Raw genomic sequence first — 15985 nt, 5'->3', positions numbered from 1 at the left:
TCGGTGGTGGTCTTGCCACGCAGGGTGTCCGTAAGGACAAGAAAGCAAGGCAGAGTCTGTTTTTGCTTCATGCCCGGTGTCCAGGACAGGGCCTGCTGCTGGGCAGGCCCCTCCATAAAGACTAGATAAATAAAGGACTCTCTCTCCTCAATTTTCTACTTGGTGGAACACTAAGACCCTCTCTGTCGAGGTCCCATATCTAGCTGTCTGGTTGAAATGCTCCTTTTGTAGTTATGCCAACCAAAATTAAATATCCCTGCGCTCATCTCCTCCCACTGTCTTGGAGCACCTGTGTGCTCTGCTCTCTGCCTTCCCTTCAGGGCCTGGTGCACACACCTCCGAGTTTTCCCATCCATTGCTCTCTGGGGAGAATCAGTAACATAAACATTGGCACGTCTACCACTCAATTGCTCTTTAATTACTCAGCTCCAACCAGAGTAGTTTTGTTCTCAACCTACATACATTATTCAGATGGGGTCACGCAGTTCAAGTTTCAACGCTGCGAACATTCAGAGAAACTTCTGAACAATATCAACAACACGAAAGCTGTACTTAGCATAGAGAGCAAGGTGCTCCCCATATTTGGCGATGGTCAAACTGCCCGCAAACTGAAATGAAAAACCAAAAAGTACACACAAACATTCACACCTATACTTGTGTGTTCATTCTTCTGAAGAGAAGGCACAGGGCTCATAGATTTAATTAGATTCTCAAAGCACGTACAACCACCCTCCCTACCCCAGAAGGAAAGACAGCAAAACGCATATCCACCCTATAGAATAACGTAGCGGTTAGAAAGGACACTGAAGATCATCATGTATAGACATAGGATGGTTTGTAAGACACATCAGTCAGTAAAAAAGCAAGTTCTAACATCTATAAAGCACATTATTTATATGAACGCACACTCAATCTTTTATTTTAAATGTATACCTGTGCATTTGGAGACGGCTGTTACCAGACTGAGAACAGCATCACCTCCGGAGAAGGGGGAAGGGACTGAAATGGCAGATATGGTCTCAATAAGGCTTTAGTCTTCTCGGAAATGTTTAAATCCCCTTTCCATGGAGAACGTGTAATGTACTGCCTACATAAGTCAAAATTAATTTTCAAAGGTGTTACAAGAACACTATAACCTACCTGTACTAAAATGGCAGAAGAATATAGAGCCCAGTCCCTGGTCCAGGCTCAGCAGGCCCCCCGCTCCAGCCTTGTAGCTGGAATAGGACCTCTGCTTAGGGTCTCAAGTCTGGGCACATGGAGCTGTTCTTCTGTTTATAAAAACGCTGTTCAACTTAAAAGTGTGGATGAATATGTTTCTAAAGCGATCACTGTTTACACTGTGAATACTGTAAGTAAGCCAGACATGGAAAATGAGAATGCTTCTCTATTTTTTAAACACAAAGGATAAAAATAATAAAAGGTATTGATCACCATCTAAGGGAAAAAGTAATTTTATGAGACTGATATCTTGCAAAAGCATAAATGGAAAAATTATGTGACTCAAGAGATTATCTTAAGCAGCAAGTGACTGAGCAACTGAAAATTATTTCAGACAAGTGTGAAAATTTAAGGAGAAAAGAATGAAACATTCTATGACCTGTAAATGCATTAAGCATTTCTGCAAACAAAATAACGTATAGGTTTATTACCTCTGTTGAGCTCTGATTTTTAGAAGAAAAAGCATATGTTTCAACTAAACAGTATAATTCAAAAAGAATAAGTTCTATCAGCTGAAATCCTAAGACTCTAACACATCTGTTATATTGTCAAATGAATGAAATTATATTTACCATAAAATTGCCATTTTTCAAATCGTCCTTTCCTATTCGGCAGTTCGGAAAGCTGTCCAGGGGCAAACTCTGTGCCTGAAGAGCTAAGCCCAGCCCTAAAGAGCCTCACGTCCTAATTCCGGTTCTCCCACTAAAGTCTTAGCCACACTAAGCACAACTAAGCAAATACCTCGATGAAAATATAAAACCAGTTCCTGAACAAAGAGTTTGAAATTGTTGAGCAACCTGAAGGAAAACTCCAACCGATTTAAGATGACTGATAAATCCACCTGTCAACAAGCGCAAACGAAGAGTACGGCGGAGATGACTATATTAGGTGTTGAATTCAGTGCAAAGTTTGCCCGTGTGCTTGTTTTTGCCTCTGGAGCCTGAGCTCCCTTTTCAAAAGCACCAGGCATGTCAAGGTGATGGAAATTATGCAAACACGCACCATGGCGAATATTCGGGGTCAGGGTACGGCTGGTGAGTGTGGCTTTGGTGCTGTCCCTGAACTTAACAAAACAAACACTGGTTTTGCAACTGTCATTTTTTGGTGAATGTACAGTGCGTGGTGGCGGGGGCGGGTTAAGTTATGATGAAAAGCAAAAACAGACTTCAGTCAAGATATATCTTTTATTTTCTGCAATACTCAACTGCTTCCAGGACCCCATTAGAGGGTGAAACCTGAAAAACTTGAAGCTCACTTTGCAACCAGGTCTCAGCTGCTACACACCTGGCACTAACCCTAACAAGTACTTCATGTTCCACCCCAGAGAGACAGTACAATCAATATTTTTTATTCAAATCCAAAGCTTTTCTCAGAGATCCAGGAACTCTGGGCTTACTATTCACACTGCTGTTTCAGGTGAGTTGCTGAGCAATTCGCCTGTGTGTGGCAGGTTCCTCATCTCTGTTTATAGGTCTCTAAAGATCAAAAAAGCCTTTTCAAGTTTAAAGCCTCAAATCCTTTTCACTTATGACCAACCAAAAACTGGGAACCGTAATCATTTAAATAATTTCTCATATGTTAGTGTTTCCCAGATCCTGAAGAACAGTACAAAGCTATACTCCATTGAATGAAGAAATTCTGTACGTATTTCCAATTAAGAACAGATCTATGCCCTGGCTGGTGTGGCTCAGTTGGTTGGAGCATTGTCCCATAAAGCAAAAGGTCGTAGGTTAGACTCCCAGTCAGGGCACACGCCTGGGTTGCCGGTTCAGTCCCCAGTTGGGGCATGTACAGGCAACTGATTGATGTTTCTCTCCTATCGAAGTTTCTCTCCTTCCCTTCCCCTCTCTCTCTAAAATTAATAAGTGTGTCTTTAGGTGAGGATAGAAAAAAAGAACAGATCTACATTCTCTGACAGTCCAGTGGAGGAAGAGTAAGCCTGTCACCACCTTCTGAGAAGCCCAGGTCGTGTTCCTCACTCTAAGAGAACACCCCACCTCTACCCGGAGAACCTGCTGACAGAACCACCACTGCTAAAAAGTTCATTGATAATTCCTTTAATCTCACAGAGAGGTCCATGGCAGCCTAAACTGTCATCATTCTACTGTGGCCCCATTAAAGGCCTCTCTGAAACAGTTCTAATTCCCCCCTGTTCCTAGAGGACCACAACACTACAGGTAAAACCTGTCCCAAGGCTGTAAAGGCAGAACCTCCGATCACCTGTGTGGCTGGCCAATCAAGCCGAAGGAGACATATCATAAGCAAACACAGTAAGACAAGTGACCTTATAGACTGAAGGCTTAAAGACCTTATGGAACAATCACGAATGATGGCCAACTGCTGCACTTCTAACAAGTCTTTCGCAGACTGAATTCTTCCTACAGCCGACTGATAAGAAAACTCTCACCCGAGAGGCAGGCAGGTGTTTGCAACAAAGATAAAAAGACTTTTAGAAAATAAAACAATCAGCGGCAGCCAATACTCACACACACCCCTCCCAAGTAGAAAATCAAGGCAGATGCCAACTTGAGACCTAACCTTTTGCCAGAAAACCCTTTGTCCTAGTCTTTTCCTGGGACCAAGGCCTTACTAGAAGAGTTTTGTGTTAGTGAGATCGGGTGGGGTTACCCTACTAATGTGGTGTATATTATAAAAGCTAAGCAGGGAAAGATGATGCCAAGATATACAAAAAAACCCCCCAAAACCAGACATGTTCCAAGACCTGCCACAAACACGCCACCCCCGTTACAGGGAGGGATGGGGGCACGATGTCAGGCAGAGAGGTGGAGGTCCCGATCCTCATGGAAAACATCTTGACATTATTCCTAATTCCTGCAGCCTCCCCTCTCTGGGGTCCTAAATGCAACTTCAACAAACCAACGGCCGGACTTCTAAACAAGTAATAGCAGCTCTTCGCTGTTGAAATATCTGCTTTCCTAAAAGCCAGAGCTGCTCGCATCTTTTTGGTGGATAGAAAAGCCACGTGGGATGAACAGAAGAGAACCCCAGGACGGGGATTACCCCTGGGGGGGCAGAAGGATGAAAAGGGCTGGAGAGGAGGGTGGATAACCGGACCAGCCTGAAGTAAATACGTTAACATTTGCTCGATCTGTGAGGTGGGTACCTGGAAATCTAGTACACGTGCACATTTTGCTAATTTATCTGCATGTCTGGAACACTTGGTAATACAAAAATGGAAGAAAAATGTTTTAAATGTGGCAAGGAGGCACAAAAGGCACAAAGAAAATGCAGGCTGGTGCCTGAGCACTGAGGTGTCAAAGTCCAATCACACTTCTCTGATTAGATGTAATTGCCAAGCAAAACAATAAACACCAGTACACACAGGTGCCCTGGGAACACTCAAATCCAAGATACACAATTAAGTTAGAACCCTCTTTGTAGTTTTACATTTTATTACCCGATAGTCTTTTTGATATCAATATTGTTAACAAAAGGAGCATTGGTACATTTATCTTTTGCCAAATAAAATGCTTGCGTGTATTGGAAGTTGTACTGAAGGACCAGAGAGTGTTGGTTTAATGTGCACTCATTCATCTAAATGGAAAGCAAACTGCAGGAGGCGTAAATAGGGCCGCCTAATTTTTAGTGCTAACACTAAGTGGGATCAAAGTGTACACGATGCATTTCTGTTTACGGTCCAGAGAAAAGCAGCAGGAGTTAGGCCTGTGCTAACAAACGCAGATGCTGCCACAGAGGGAGAACTGGGGAAAATCCACAGGTGTCTTCTCGAGGATCTGCTACCAAATGGTCCATGCCAGCAATAAAATGACAGACGTTTAGTGCCCACGTGGCCTCTGTGGGCCTTGTCCCCAGTTTTTCTAGGTCCCTGCTGTGGTGTATACCTGCCATGAGGTCATTAGATTAGGGAATAAGTCTACCCACATGCCAGCTCAGTGGACAGGTGTTACCACCCCACCACAGGCAAACATCACAGAGGTTACACACCATTGGCATAGGAGCCAAATCGGGCTCGTAAATATTTTGTTGGGCTCATACATTTTTTAAAAGACTTGCATTAGGATAATGACCATAACAATCTGGATTTCTGTATTCCTTTTCCTCAATATTGGCAGATCTGGCCACACTGGACCAGTGTGAGCTACGTGGCAGCGCTCAACTTGTGTAAGCGTGCTCACCACAGCTCCTCCGCTCCCCACTCACACATGCCACCATCACACATCCACACTGCTGGTCCTACGTCTGCAGGCACGTTAATCTGTGACTTGATGCTCAGCGTGCCACGCCTTGGAGACAACAGAAATGAATAGATCCTCCTGAGAACCAAATTAGGGGGTGGAAGGGAGACGAGGAAAAGGGCTTGGTGTCTCGGACTATGAATCCAATGCAGGATGGAAGAGGGGAGAAGAGCCTGAATCAGAAGTTATCCCTGCCACCAACACGGACCCATCTCAACAGCCCTGTTTCTGAGCTCCACCATACACAACTCCTTTTCTTATGCTGCTGGGTTCCCCGAATACATGTGATCCCTGACTCTGAAAAGCACTCAGTGCAGCTTAAGAGGGAATTGCCTCTGCTCCCACATTGCCTAAGGACTCACAGAGGTGTGCTGGCTTGTTTCTCCATGCAAGGCTCCCAACCCCAAGCCATGGGAATTCCTTTCCACTTGGCAATGCATCAGCTGCCTACAAATGCTGTGCCCAAACCCACAGCAAGTAAAGGAAGCATATACTGTGACATTTGGTAAGCCAGGAGGAAAATAATTACAGCCAAAAAAAAAAAAGTTTGATGCAAAGAGGAGAAATTACTCATCAAGACAAAAGTAAGTGTCAGCCACTCTCACACAAAAGGTGTGCAGAGAAAGATGGAACAGAGCACCAGTCATTAATCAGCCTCAAGAGAATACAAATGTGCCTATATCAAATGCAATTTCCTAGGAAGAACTATAGTAAGTGCCCTAATGTGCACAGAGATATATACATACACACACGTACGTATGTACAGGCATACTTATGACAGAGTTAGGATATATTAAGTTGTCACTACATATACGCTATGTAAAAAAAAATAAGTAAGAAAAGATGCTGAATAGGAAGAGGTTCCAAAGTTTACAGTTCCTCAGTCACACGGCACTTCACTTTACCAAAACCTAATTTTCCTAATCAGAAGTGCCAAAGTTCATATTCTCACATGTACCTGTGGAGTTTCAAGAAACATTTCATAGTCGAAGAAATAGTGTCTTCATCCTTAGGGTTGCAAGACCATTGGCAGAAAAATTTAAGACCGCATCCCAGCACGATCTTCACAACTTGAGGGTTTCGCCCCTGCAGACAGAAAAGAAGGTAAACCCTCACCGCAGAGAGCTGGCTCCAGGTGGATCGCAGCGGCTTATGCTGAACCACGATTTTTTCGTCCGACTTCTGCTCTTTGGGCTCGGACTCTTCATCCGAGTCAATGTCCAGGGCCTTTTCTTTGTAGTTCTGGTACAGGACAGCATTTTCTGCAAGAAAAACAAACCCTCATGTCAGTAACTGACCCCATCACTATGCTACCTGTTCTGAACAAACAGTCATATGCAGACGTTTGGACTCCAGTTTAATAAACAAAGAGGCAATTAATTTTGTCACTGAAGTGTATTCCAGTTACCAAAAAGTGATTTTCTCACTCACACAGCTCTGTCCCGAATTCACCCACAGAGGAAGGAGAGGGCCCCCCACATGAAATGCCAATGAAAGCAAAATTTCCATGTCTCTGTCTTACCACCCACGAAGAGCAGTCACAGCTGTTCAACTGTTTCCTGGTTAAATTGAATCCACACCCCACCTTTACTTCACAGTCCATCGCCATTCATTTATCTGCTTAACAAACATTTATTGTGCATCTATAACGTGCCAAGGAAAGGGAGCAACAGACAGTAAAAGACACTTTATGTGCCCACATTTAGTTTAAAATTTTAATGAGAAAAATAGTCACTCACTCATTCATTTATTGATTCAATGAGTATTTAGAAAATGCCTACCACAAGCCAATAATGGCTAGGCTCTGGAGATACAGCAATAAACAAAACAGACTAAAATCTCAATCTTCATGGAGCTGACATCAGAATGAGGGGACAGTGACAATAAATAAATAACTTACAAACATGTCAGACGCTGATAAGTGTCATGGAGAAAAATGAAAGGAAAGGAGGGGAATGTTACAAGGGAAGTGTGCAGATTTTAAATAGGGTAGTTTCCAAAGGCCTCGCCGAGGTGACATTTAAACAAAGACCTGAAAAAAGGTGAGAAAGTAAGCCACCTGGACAAGTGGGGGAAGAACATCCCAGCAGAGGGAACAGTAAGTACAAAGGCGCTGGGTCAGGAGTCTGCTTGGTATGTCCACATGTACAAATCAGCATGCAGGCCTGTGTGGCTGGAACAGAACGGGGGAGGGGAGAGAAAGTAGAGATGGAGGCTGGGCATGAATGAAGGGCAGATCACACAGGGCCTCACCACAATGCCATTGAAAGAAGTTTGGTTTTTCTCCAAGTGAGAGGGCAAGTCACTGTAGGACTGAGGACACAATGATCCTGCACAAATACACGTCTACACACTGAACGGTCTCTATACAGGAGCGCTGAGAACAGACCATCAGCAGGGCGTGATCTAGTCGGGCGCTCAGGGAGGCGTCAGTGGGGGAAATCTAAGATCTGCAAGCTGAGATGCACGGAGCTAAAGGAAAAGGCATATTCAAGAGCCCGGAGTGGAAATACGGTACCGCAGGTGAACAAAGGCAGGTCAGTGTGCCTGCGTGTGGATGTCTACGGACAACGGGGGCAAGGCGAGTTTAGGGAGATGAGCCAGACGGCCCAAACCAAGCAGAGTTTTGCAAGCAATGCTAAAGAACTGAATTTTCATCCTGAGTACAAAAGAGTTTCTTCCACACTGTAAAGATTGTATTTTATCCTGATTGCAATGGGGATCCACTGAAAGATTTGATTAGACTGGAGGAGCAAAACATTGACTGCTTAGGGGACTAATGAGGATGCTGCTGAAGTGGTCAGTGAAAGATAGCAGATCTTGGGCATGCAACTTAGAAAGGACTGGGAGTGGACTGGAATATGGGCTTGGAGAAAAGGAGGTGGTCAGGGTGTTTCCTAGGTCTCCAAGTCCCACAACTAGAAGGTAGGAGACAAGAACACCAGCAGAGATTTAGCTTTAATAGGGAAGGTTAGGAGTTTGGTTTGGGACACACAAGTTTGAAATGCCTTTCCATCTACTGAAGCAAGCAAGCATCTGCTTCTTCTCTCATCAACTATTGCATGTTCTACATAATTATGATAAAGGAACACTGAAGGCTATCCAAGATTCCACTGGTTTCTGATTGCTCTACATAAATAAAACAGATAGCGAGGGTAAAGACTGAGTTTTCCCCATCTCTAGCACCCTTGAAAGTAGTTAGTAGTTGGCACAAAACGCATGCATACATTGTTGAAATGATTTCTCACTCACTTCTCACAACACTGGCAATAGTAGTATTAACTTCATTTTACACACGATGAAATCAAGCCTCAGTGAGGCTAAGATACGTGCTCAAAATCAGTCAAATGATAAATAAAGCAGTAGGATAGGAACCCAGGTCCCTGGCTCCAACTCTACAGGTTCTCACCACTCTATGGCACCACTTCCCAAGTTACATTCTTGTTAATCATTAACTGTAAGAATCCTGCATTCCTCTTGTACATATATGTGAGAAAGAATTTCCAGGTCATCATATTTGAAAGGAGATGGGAGGGTGCACAGAAACAGCTCCTTATACAAAGGAAACAATGTAAAACTAGTTACAGAAGGGTGTGATCTCGTCTGGGAGTGACCTGTCCTCTGACTTAAAAGAAAAGCTCCACGTTTTTAACCGTCTGAGGCAAAAAGTCCCAGAGTCAATGTCAAATTCCCGAAGATGCAAAGCATCTCTCTAAACAGATCTTAGGCGGATGCTCTGATCACTTCATGGTCAAAACGTGGTGCAAGAGGAAGCGAAGTGGACCGAGAGCCAGGCCTCTGACCAGTACTGGCTGTGTTGTGACAGTAGACAGGGTACTAGAGCTCTCAGAACTCCCAGCTTCCTCAGAGGTAAAATCAGGGAGAGAACTTTATCCCAACCAACTACAAACTGCATCCGGGATCTTCTCCATACAAAAGTTTCCTAAGATTGGTGCAATGAATAAATTTTACAAACCAGTCATGATTAAATGCTCCAGTGGGGATGATTTTTACATAGGGAAATGACTTATAATCACCAAGGTTATATGTTTTATAACTCTGGATGGTTTTACATTAGATTACTTACAGAGGGGCATACCTTTGTCATTATTCTTTAAAAGTTGGAAAGTCTAAGAGATACCCTCACGTCTGCCACGTTCCTCCAGCCCTGCGAGGGTTGCAGCTGGGGCTGCTGCTCCCTTCATGCTTTTCCAGTTGGCTGACATTTGACCCACCTATTTACACAGAGCCCACTAATCTGATTAGGGTTTGAACACCTGGTTGAAGCTGCTTTTGTTTTTGAGACCCTTAACAAAAATACTGTACGGGTTACAATTTCTTAGGAATATGTTTCTGTTGGCCAGGATAGTTAGATAGCCCCCAAACTGAAATTTGATAAGGAAACAGGAAGTCAAAAATGATACTAAAGTTGGGGGGAAGAGTATTAAAGTCTTTGTGTGTGTGTGGGGGGGGGGGGGATAACTTAAGATCTAAACGGCCGAACTCTCAGAATTTTTAACTAAAGAGCTTTGCCCTTGCTCTTTCTCCATTTTTTGAGGAAGGTGGGGATGGAGCCAGAGTGGAAAAGAATTAAAAATCCCAGGGCATTGGCTGACAGAGTTATCAGCTTACAAAGAAAGCTATTCTATTTATTCACTGCTGGTATTGCTAGATGAAAATTTAGCTTAGTGAAGAGCTTTGTGCTGTGTAACTTTGAGAAGTTGGACATTTTTCCCATCTTAAGTGTTTTTGTTACTGCAATTGGATTGCAACTTATAATTGATATTCCACATTGAAACAGCAATAAAAGTCTGGAAAATCAAATGCTTACCTTCCCCATCAAATGGTCCTTGTCCTTTCAGCATTTTTTTCTAAGAAAGAAGAAAAGCAAAAAAGGAAAAGGCAAAGCAAACTATGTATGAATGAGCCAAATAGAAAATACAACTATTTTAAGAAAAAGTACTTATTTTGTTGTTACATTCATTAGATTTCCCAAAGCAGACAGCAGATGTCCCCTGCAGTGGTTCGCTAACATGACAACTGCAGTTCACTAAAACAGTGAGATAAAATGTACAGTGTCCCTCACAGCCTGTCAAAGGGTTGGAGAATCCTCAAGTGACCCACCGGTTCACTATTCATGATTCCCATTACTGTTAAATTGAACTTTGCTATACTTGCAGACTGGGGTTGCGGGGGGGGGGGGGGGGGGGGCATAAAAGGTTATGTAATTTCTCTAAGGCAATAGGATCTAAAATAAAAAAATGCTTGGTTGTGTATTACATATGCGACATTTATATAGACTGATTCCAGTTCTCTGATTAATCAAGAAAAGATGTGGCTGCTGAAATGAATTTCTGCCCTGTTACTGAGATCCCTCGTAGGTCTGGAGAAGGCAGCACATGCACGCTCCAAAAAACCATTCTCTCGTTTCCCCTAGTTCTTTATGTCATGTTGGCAATATTTTACCAAGGGCAGCTTTTAGGCCTTTACACACAGTTCGCTGGAACCTGAAGTTTTGAGCTACCGATTTGTTAAATAAACTAAAGGATAAGTAGTCACAAAATGGAAATAAAATATAACCAAAGGCCAAGCTGACAGAAACAGGAAACAACAAAGATGACAGACTATTTGTGCTTTCATGTCTTTTGGTATTCTGGAACCTAATTTAAAAATTCACACATTACCTTAAGTATTTAGTGTGCTATCGAACACCACTCAAAAAAATTAAATAATTAACTTAAACAATTAAAATAATCAGTACGCTCAAACGAAATCTATTTTTTCCCTAATCAGCTGTGATGAATCAGCAACCACTGACTGACACCTCTGAACTAGCTGCAGACAGCTTGACCACAGTGAAGAGTGCAAACACAGACCTCGTCTCCACTTCCTTTGCAGCCTACTAGTTCTGAAAGTGTTCAGGACTCACGCAGCCAATAGCTAATTTGCTGTATTTTTCCCCATTTGTTCCCAGATTTTGACTGAGCTTAGCAAGATAACACAAGTGATAAGAATTTCACTTCCTCCCACAAAGCTGCTTTAACCTAGGCTGTGCCTGCCAGCAACAGAATGGCCAAGAGATAGATGAGCACAGGCTTGGTCAACAGACAACAGAATTAAAATGAACAATAACGTCTGGTTCCCTCTGCGCCCCTCCTCCCTGCCCCCAACACCTTCACTTTGGACTTAGTGAATGCCTGGCTTAGTCAGTGACAGGTGACACCTGTGACCACTCTTACCTTTATCCTTCCAAGGCTGGAAAACTTCTCCTTGTCTTCCATCACTGCTTTCAGAACCGGCTGGGACATCCTGTTCTTTTTCTTCGAGGTGGTAGGACTGTCAAAATCAACGCCACTAACCACCGCCCTACGATAGGACGTGGACCTCAAGCCTCTCCGCAGAGACCCAGGGCTGTCCAGGTCGTTCTCGACCTCGCCTTCGTCCTCTGAGGGGCCCAGGGGCGCTCCAAGGCCCTCCACCATGCTGCGCACCTTTAGGAGTCTCTTGTGGGGCTCCACATTCTGACTGTTACTTTTACTTATTTTAATTTCCGAGGCCAGGCTCTTAGGAATAATCTGCTGCTTCCCCACTTTGAGGGCAGCAGGGCTGTTTGTGCTCAAAACCACTGAAGGATTCTCCGGGAGCTCATTCTCCTTTGAGGGCAGCCTTTGAAGGGGGAGTTTTTGTTCCAAGGATTTATTCTGGGGCGAGGATGCCCGCTCAGAGTCCTTAGCTGTGTGGCCGGATTGCAAACGGGAGCCTGGGGAGTCGATATTAGGGGTAAGCCCATTTGCAGCGGGCGAAGGCAGGGCGCTGGCAATCAATCTGAGCCGGTCTCCCTCCGGACTGCAGGGGGCGGATGCATTAGGAGTCCGCGGGGGGCGCAGCCGCTGAGGCGTGGGCGAAGTCACCGTACCATTCGCTGGGGTTTTCGGGGAGCCGCCCGATGCCCCTTTGGGAGTCTGGGGTGACTTGGGCCGTCGGAGCCGAGGAGAGACTGCCCTGTACTCCGGGGAGACCGTCCTCCCATTGGTCACCGCCTTCCGATGGGCGCAGAGAAGCAGGGGGCTCCTCTGGACCGTCCTGCCATCCGAAACTGTGGGCACCTGGTCGGGAGTCTGCGCCGCGGGAAGCGTGCCTAGGTCCTCCACCGGGAAATCTGTGATAAGTAACCCGCTGGGACTCTGGTAAGACTGAGGTCTCGGCTTGCTCCGGGCCAGCAGCTGGGGTTGAGGGGTCGACCGCCTCCGCCACAAAGGGGTTAAACTGTTGCTAGAAAAATTCAGTTCGCTCTCGCCGTCCATAGCGAAGCCTCCGGGGTGAGCCCCGCGAGGGTCAGTACCCAGTTAGTCTTGCCTAAAGAGGAAAGGAGTCATGGAACTTTGACTCCAGGCCACCCGGCACGCCTTGCAGACACGGGCGCTGAGCCGGCGGTCACCCGCTGCTGCGCTGACACAACTGCTTGTCACTTACCCGTTCTTTCTCGGGCAAAAACTGCGCCGACCACGCTGTGCAGTCCAACACAGAAATCTGGGCTGTGCCCAAACGGATTAATCCAATTACCTCTTCGTCTCTCCCGCACTCAACGACCACCCGCACGGAAAAAGTCCGACACCTATTCGCCGGGTGCAAACTGATGCACAAGCAACTTGGGGGAAGTTCAGCTTTCTTGGGAAACTCGCCGCGGGACGCTCCCATCTGCCGCCATCCAGCCGCCCGCCTGTGTCGTTGGTTCCCTCGCGCTCAAACCGCTCGGATCCTAGGAGGATTTACCTTCTGGACTTTGCAGAAGTGGGGACCAGGGAGGGCCCACTGGCCAGTGGGTGGCCCGAGTACCGCACGGAGGGGCCGCTCCGGGATATCTGGAAAGCTCTGCAGCCGACCCGGGAGTCGGCTCCTCCCCCAACCCTGACCCCGCCCTCAGCCTTGGTCCCCGCCCCCATCTTGGCCCGGCTCAGAACCGCCCCATTCACCACCCGGCGCCTGCCACTACCTTCCTGCTGCGGGGTGCGTTTGATCCGGCCCGGTGTCTGTTTAAAACAGACTAGAACGCCGAGGCTGGTGCCGAGCTATGGAGTTCCAGGGTAGAAGACGTGGCTGGAGACGGCAGCAGCTGCAGAAGAACTGCTGGAGCACCGGGAAGTTGCGTGGGAACCAGCGTGGGATCGTTGCTGAAATGCAGTTTAAGAGGCCAATCTCCCTTGCAGAAATCGAGAATGCGAGGCAGAGTGGGGTTTGTGAAATAGGTGAGCTGGAGCGCGTAGCTGTAAATGCCAAGAGCCAGTCCCCTCTCAGCGTTCGGGTGATCTTAAAACAAACCCGATGACCTCGCTCCCCCGCTTAAAATACTTGATTGTATCTTATGGCACAGACTCATAGATTCGCTGGTTTGTGCCTAGAGTATTTCCGGAGGCGTACACAGGCAACCTCGGAGAGGAGAACTGGGTGGCTAGCAAAGGAGAGGGAGGGAGAGTTATCATTCAATAAACTATGGATCTGGCATCCTTGATGCCAGAGTTACCTATTAAAAATAATCGCAATTGAAATTACGAAAAAAAATTATTGGTTTCCAATCATACATAGAATAAAATTCAAAATCCTCTCCCTATTTTACGAGGCCCCTTGCACAACTTGCAAGCCTCTGCAGCCCAGTCTTTTTCCCATCACTCCTTCCTTCGCTTATCTTAGTCTACACCCACTTACAGTTTTACAGCCCCAGAGAATCTTCCCTTTTGTTCCTCTTTTCCCTGTCTTGTCGCTCCATCAGAGGCCTTCCCCGACCCCTCCTAAATCAGATCATGGCCCCGCTTATTCATTTTTCCAGCCACCTGTTCTCTTCCTTCTCTACACTTATCACAGTTTGCGTATGCAGGGGTAGACAAAAGTAGGTTTACAGTTGTAACACAAATAAATAATACAATTAGACATAATAATACAAAAATAAGCTCTGTTTCATGTACTCACAACTATAAACCAACTTTTGCCCACCCCTGTATATGTATACATATATATATTTTTTGTGTGTATGTTTATCTGTCTTGTCTTCTTTAGATTGAATGCTGCAAGAGGGCAGGGGTCGTACTTATTTTTGCTCCTCTGTGTTCCAGGCATGTAATAGGCACTTAAATACTTGTTGAATGAATGAGGAGTGAAGTAAGGACAGTGACCATTCCCCACCAGAGTGCTCTGTGGCCAAATACTAGAAAGTTGGTCGTGTCCTGGCCAAGCTCCTGCTATGTGAGAAGAATAGAGCAAACTAGAGAAGACAAATGATTTTTAGACCACAAGATCTTTATAATTGATTCTATTAGCAAGACATATGGGCATTTCGCCAAGTTCTCTTTCAGTATTCATGCATTCAGCAGGGATGTAATGAGCATCCACTGCGTGCAAGTTAGGCCGCTTGTTTTTGCCCTGGATACATCGAATGTAATGGCCAAAAATATTAAGAGGAAATCTCTGGGTGGTGAGAAGAAGCATGATGTTTTTTGTGCTTCTTTATACTTTGTTGTACTTATCAAGTGCTGTTCATTGAATATACATTACTTTGATCTGAGATAGTTTTGTAAACTGGAAAAAATGGCATCAAAAATTTTATAAGAAAAAAATTTTAGAAAGAAATTTACCAAATATTTTGTTTGGAAGAAATATGGTTGGTTACATTCTCACACATATCCCATTTTTAATATAGGACATTTTCCATACTAACACATTTTATTTTTATATTGGGAAAATATAATAAATTTAAGTTAAAATATGCATAACTAATGAGAAATGAAATGTCACTTAAATGCAGAATGTAATCTGTGATATGATAAGTTGTGCATGGTGATGTGAGAAACTAACTAAATTATGTTGGTTCTACAAGCAAGTGATGATTATGAAGAAATCACAGTTTTTTCCTACCTCACTCCTAAGCATCACAAATGCCTACTAAAACTACAAAAACAAACCACCAAGCTCTGTTCCTTCACCAGGGGTAACTTGGAAATTCACAGACATACTGCCTATTTTAGCCTCTGTTCAATTTATCATATCTATTGAAATCTAAGACATCTTTGATTGTATGTACCACCAAGAAAGGAAAAGTGCTGCCAATGAAACGATGACATATGTGTGGTCACAAAAGATTTGTGTTTTATACTCATTGAAATGGTGTTTTTAAACTTAGATATTGACTTTTCACTAATTGCATGTATAGAAAAAATATAAGCAGCATAAATTGATTAAAGTGTTTCTCAAAATTATGTACACTGAGTCTAATTCATCTTAATCCCTTTTACCCAGAACATCAATCTCTGTATGTTGTTCCACACACTGTCAATAATAGGGTAGCCTTTTTTTTTTAAGAGAGAGAAGGGAAGGAGGAGAAACATCAATGTGTGGTTGCCTCTTGCACACAGTTGGGGACCTGGCCTGTAACTCAGGCATGTGCCCTGACCCGGAATGGAACCAGAACCAGCAACCCTTCCGCTTGTAGGCCAACGCTCAATCCACTGAGCCATACCAGCCAGGGTAGCATTTCCTAAAAGAGTGTTCTTGTTTTG

General features: G+C 44.6%; 1 protein-coding gene across 1 annotated transcript in view; it reads right to left on the bottom strand.

The window, feature by feature from the left end:
* Positions 1-13369, bottom strand: part of ARHGEF26 (Rho guanine nucleotide exchange factor 26) — a 114908-nt gene extending 101539 nt beyond the window's left edge. Inside the window, exons 1-3 of the mRNA XM_024562881.4 lie at positions 11678-13369; positions 10270-10309; positions 6555-6700 (exon numbers count right to left, since the gene is read on the bottom strand). Coding sequence (XP_024418649.2) covers positions 6555-6700; positions 10270-10309; positions 11678-12742 — 1251 coding nt within the window. The 5' untranslated portion in view covers positions 12743-13369. The remainder of the gene's footprint in view (positions 1-6554; positions 6701-10269; positions 10310-11677) is intronic.
* Positions 13370-15985: the final 2616 nt, after the last annotated feature.

Source organism: Desmodus rotundus, chromosome 2 (assembly GCF_022682495.2).
Source record: "Desmodus rotundus isolate HL8 chromosome 2, HLdesRot8A.1, whole genome shotgun sequence".
Lineage (NCBI taxonomy): Eukaryota > Metazoa > Chordata > Mammalia > Chiroptera > Phyllostomidae > Desmodus > Desmodus rotundus.
Note: the sequence above shows the minus strand (reverse complement) of the source record. Positions and strands in the feature narration are given on the sequence as shown.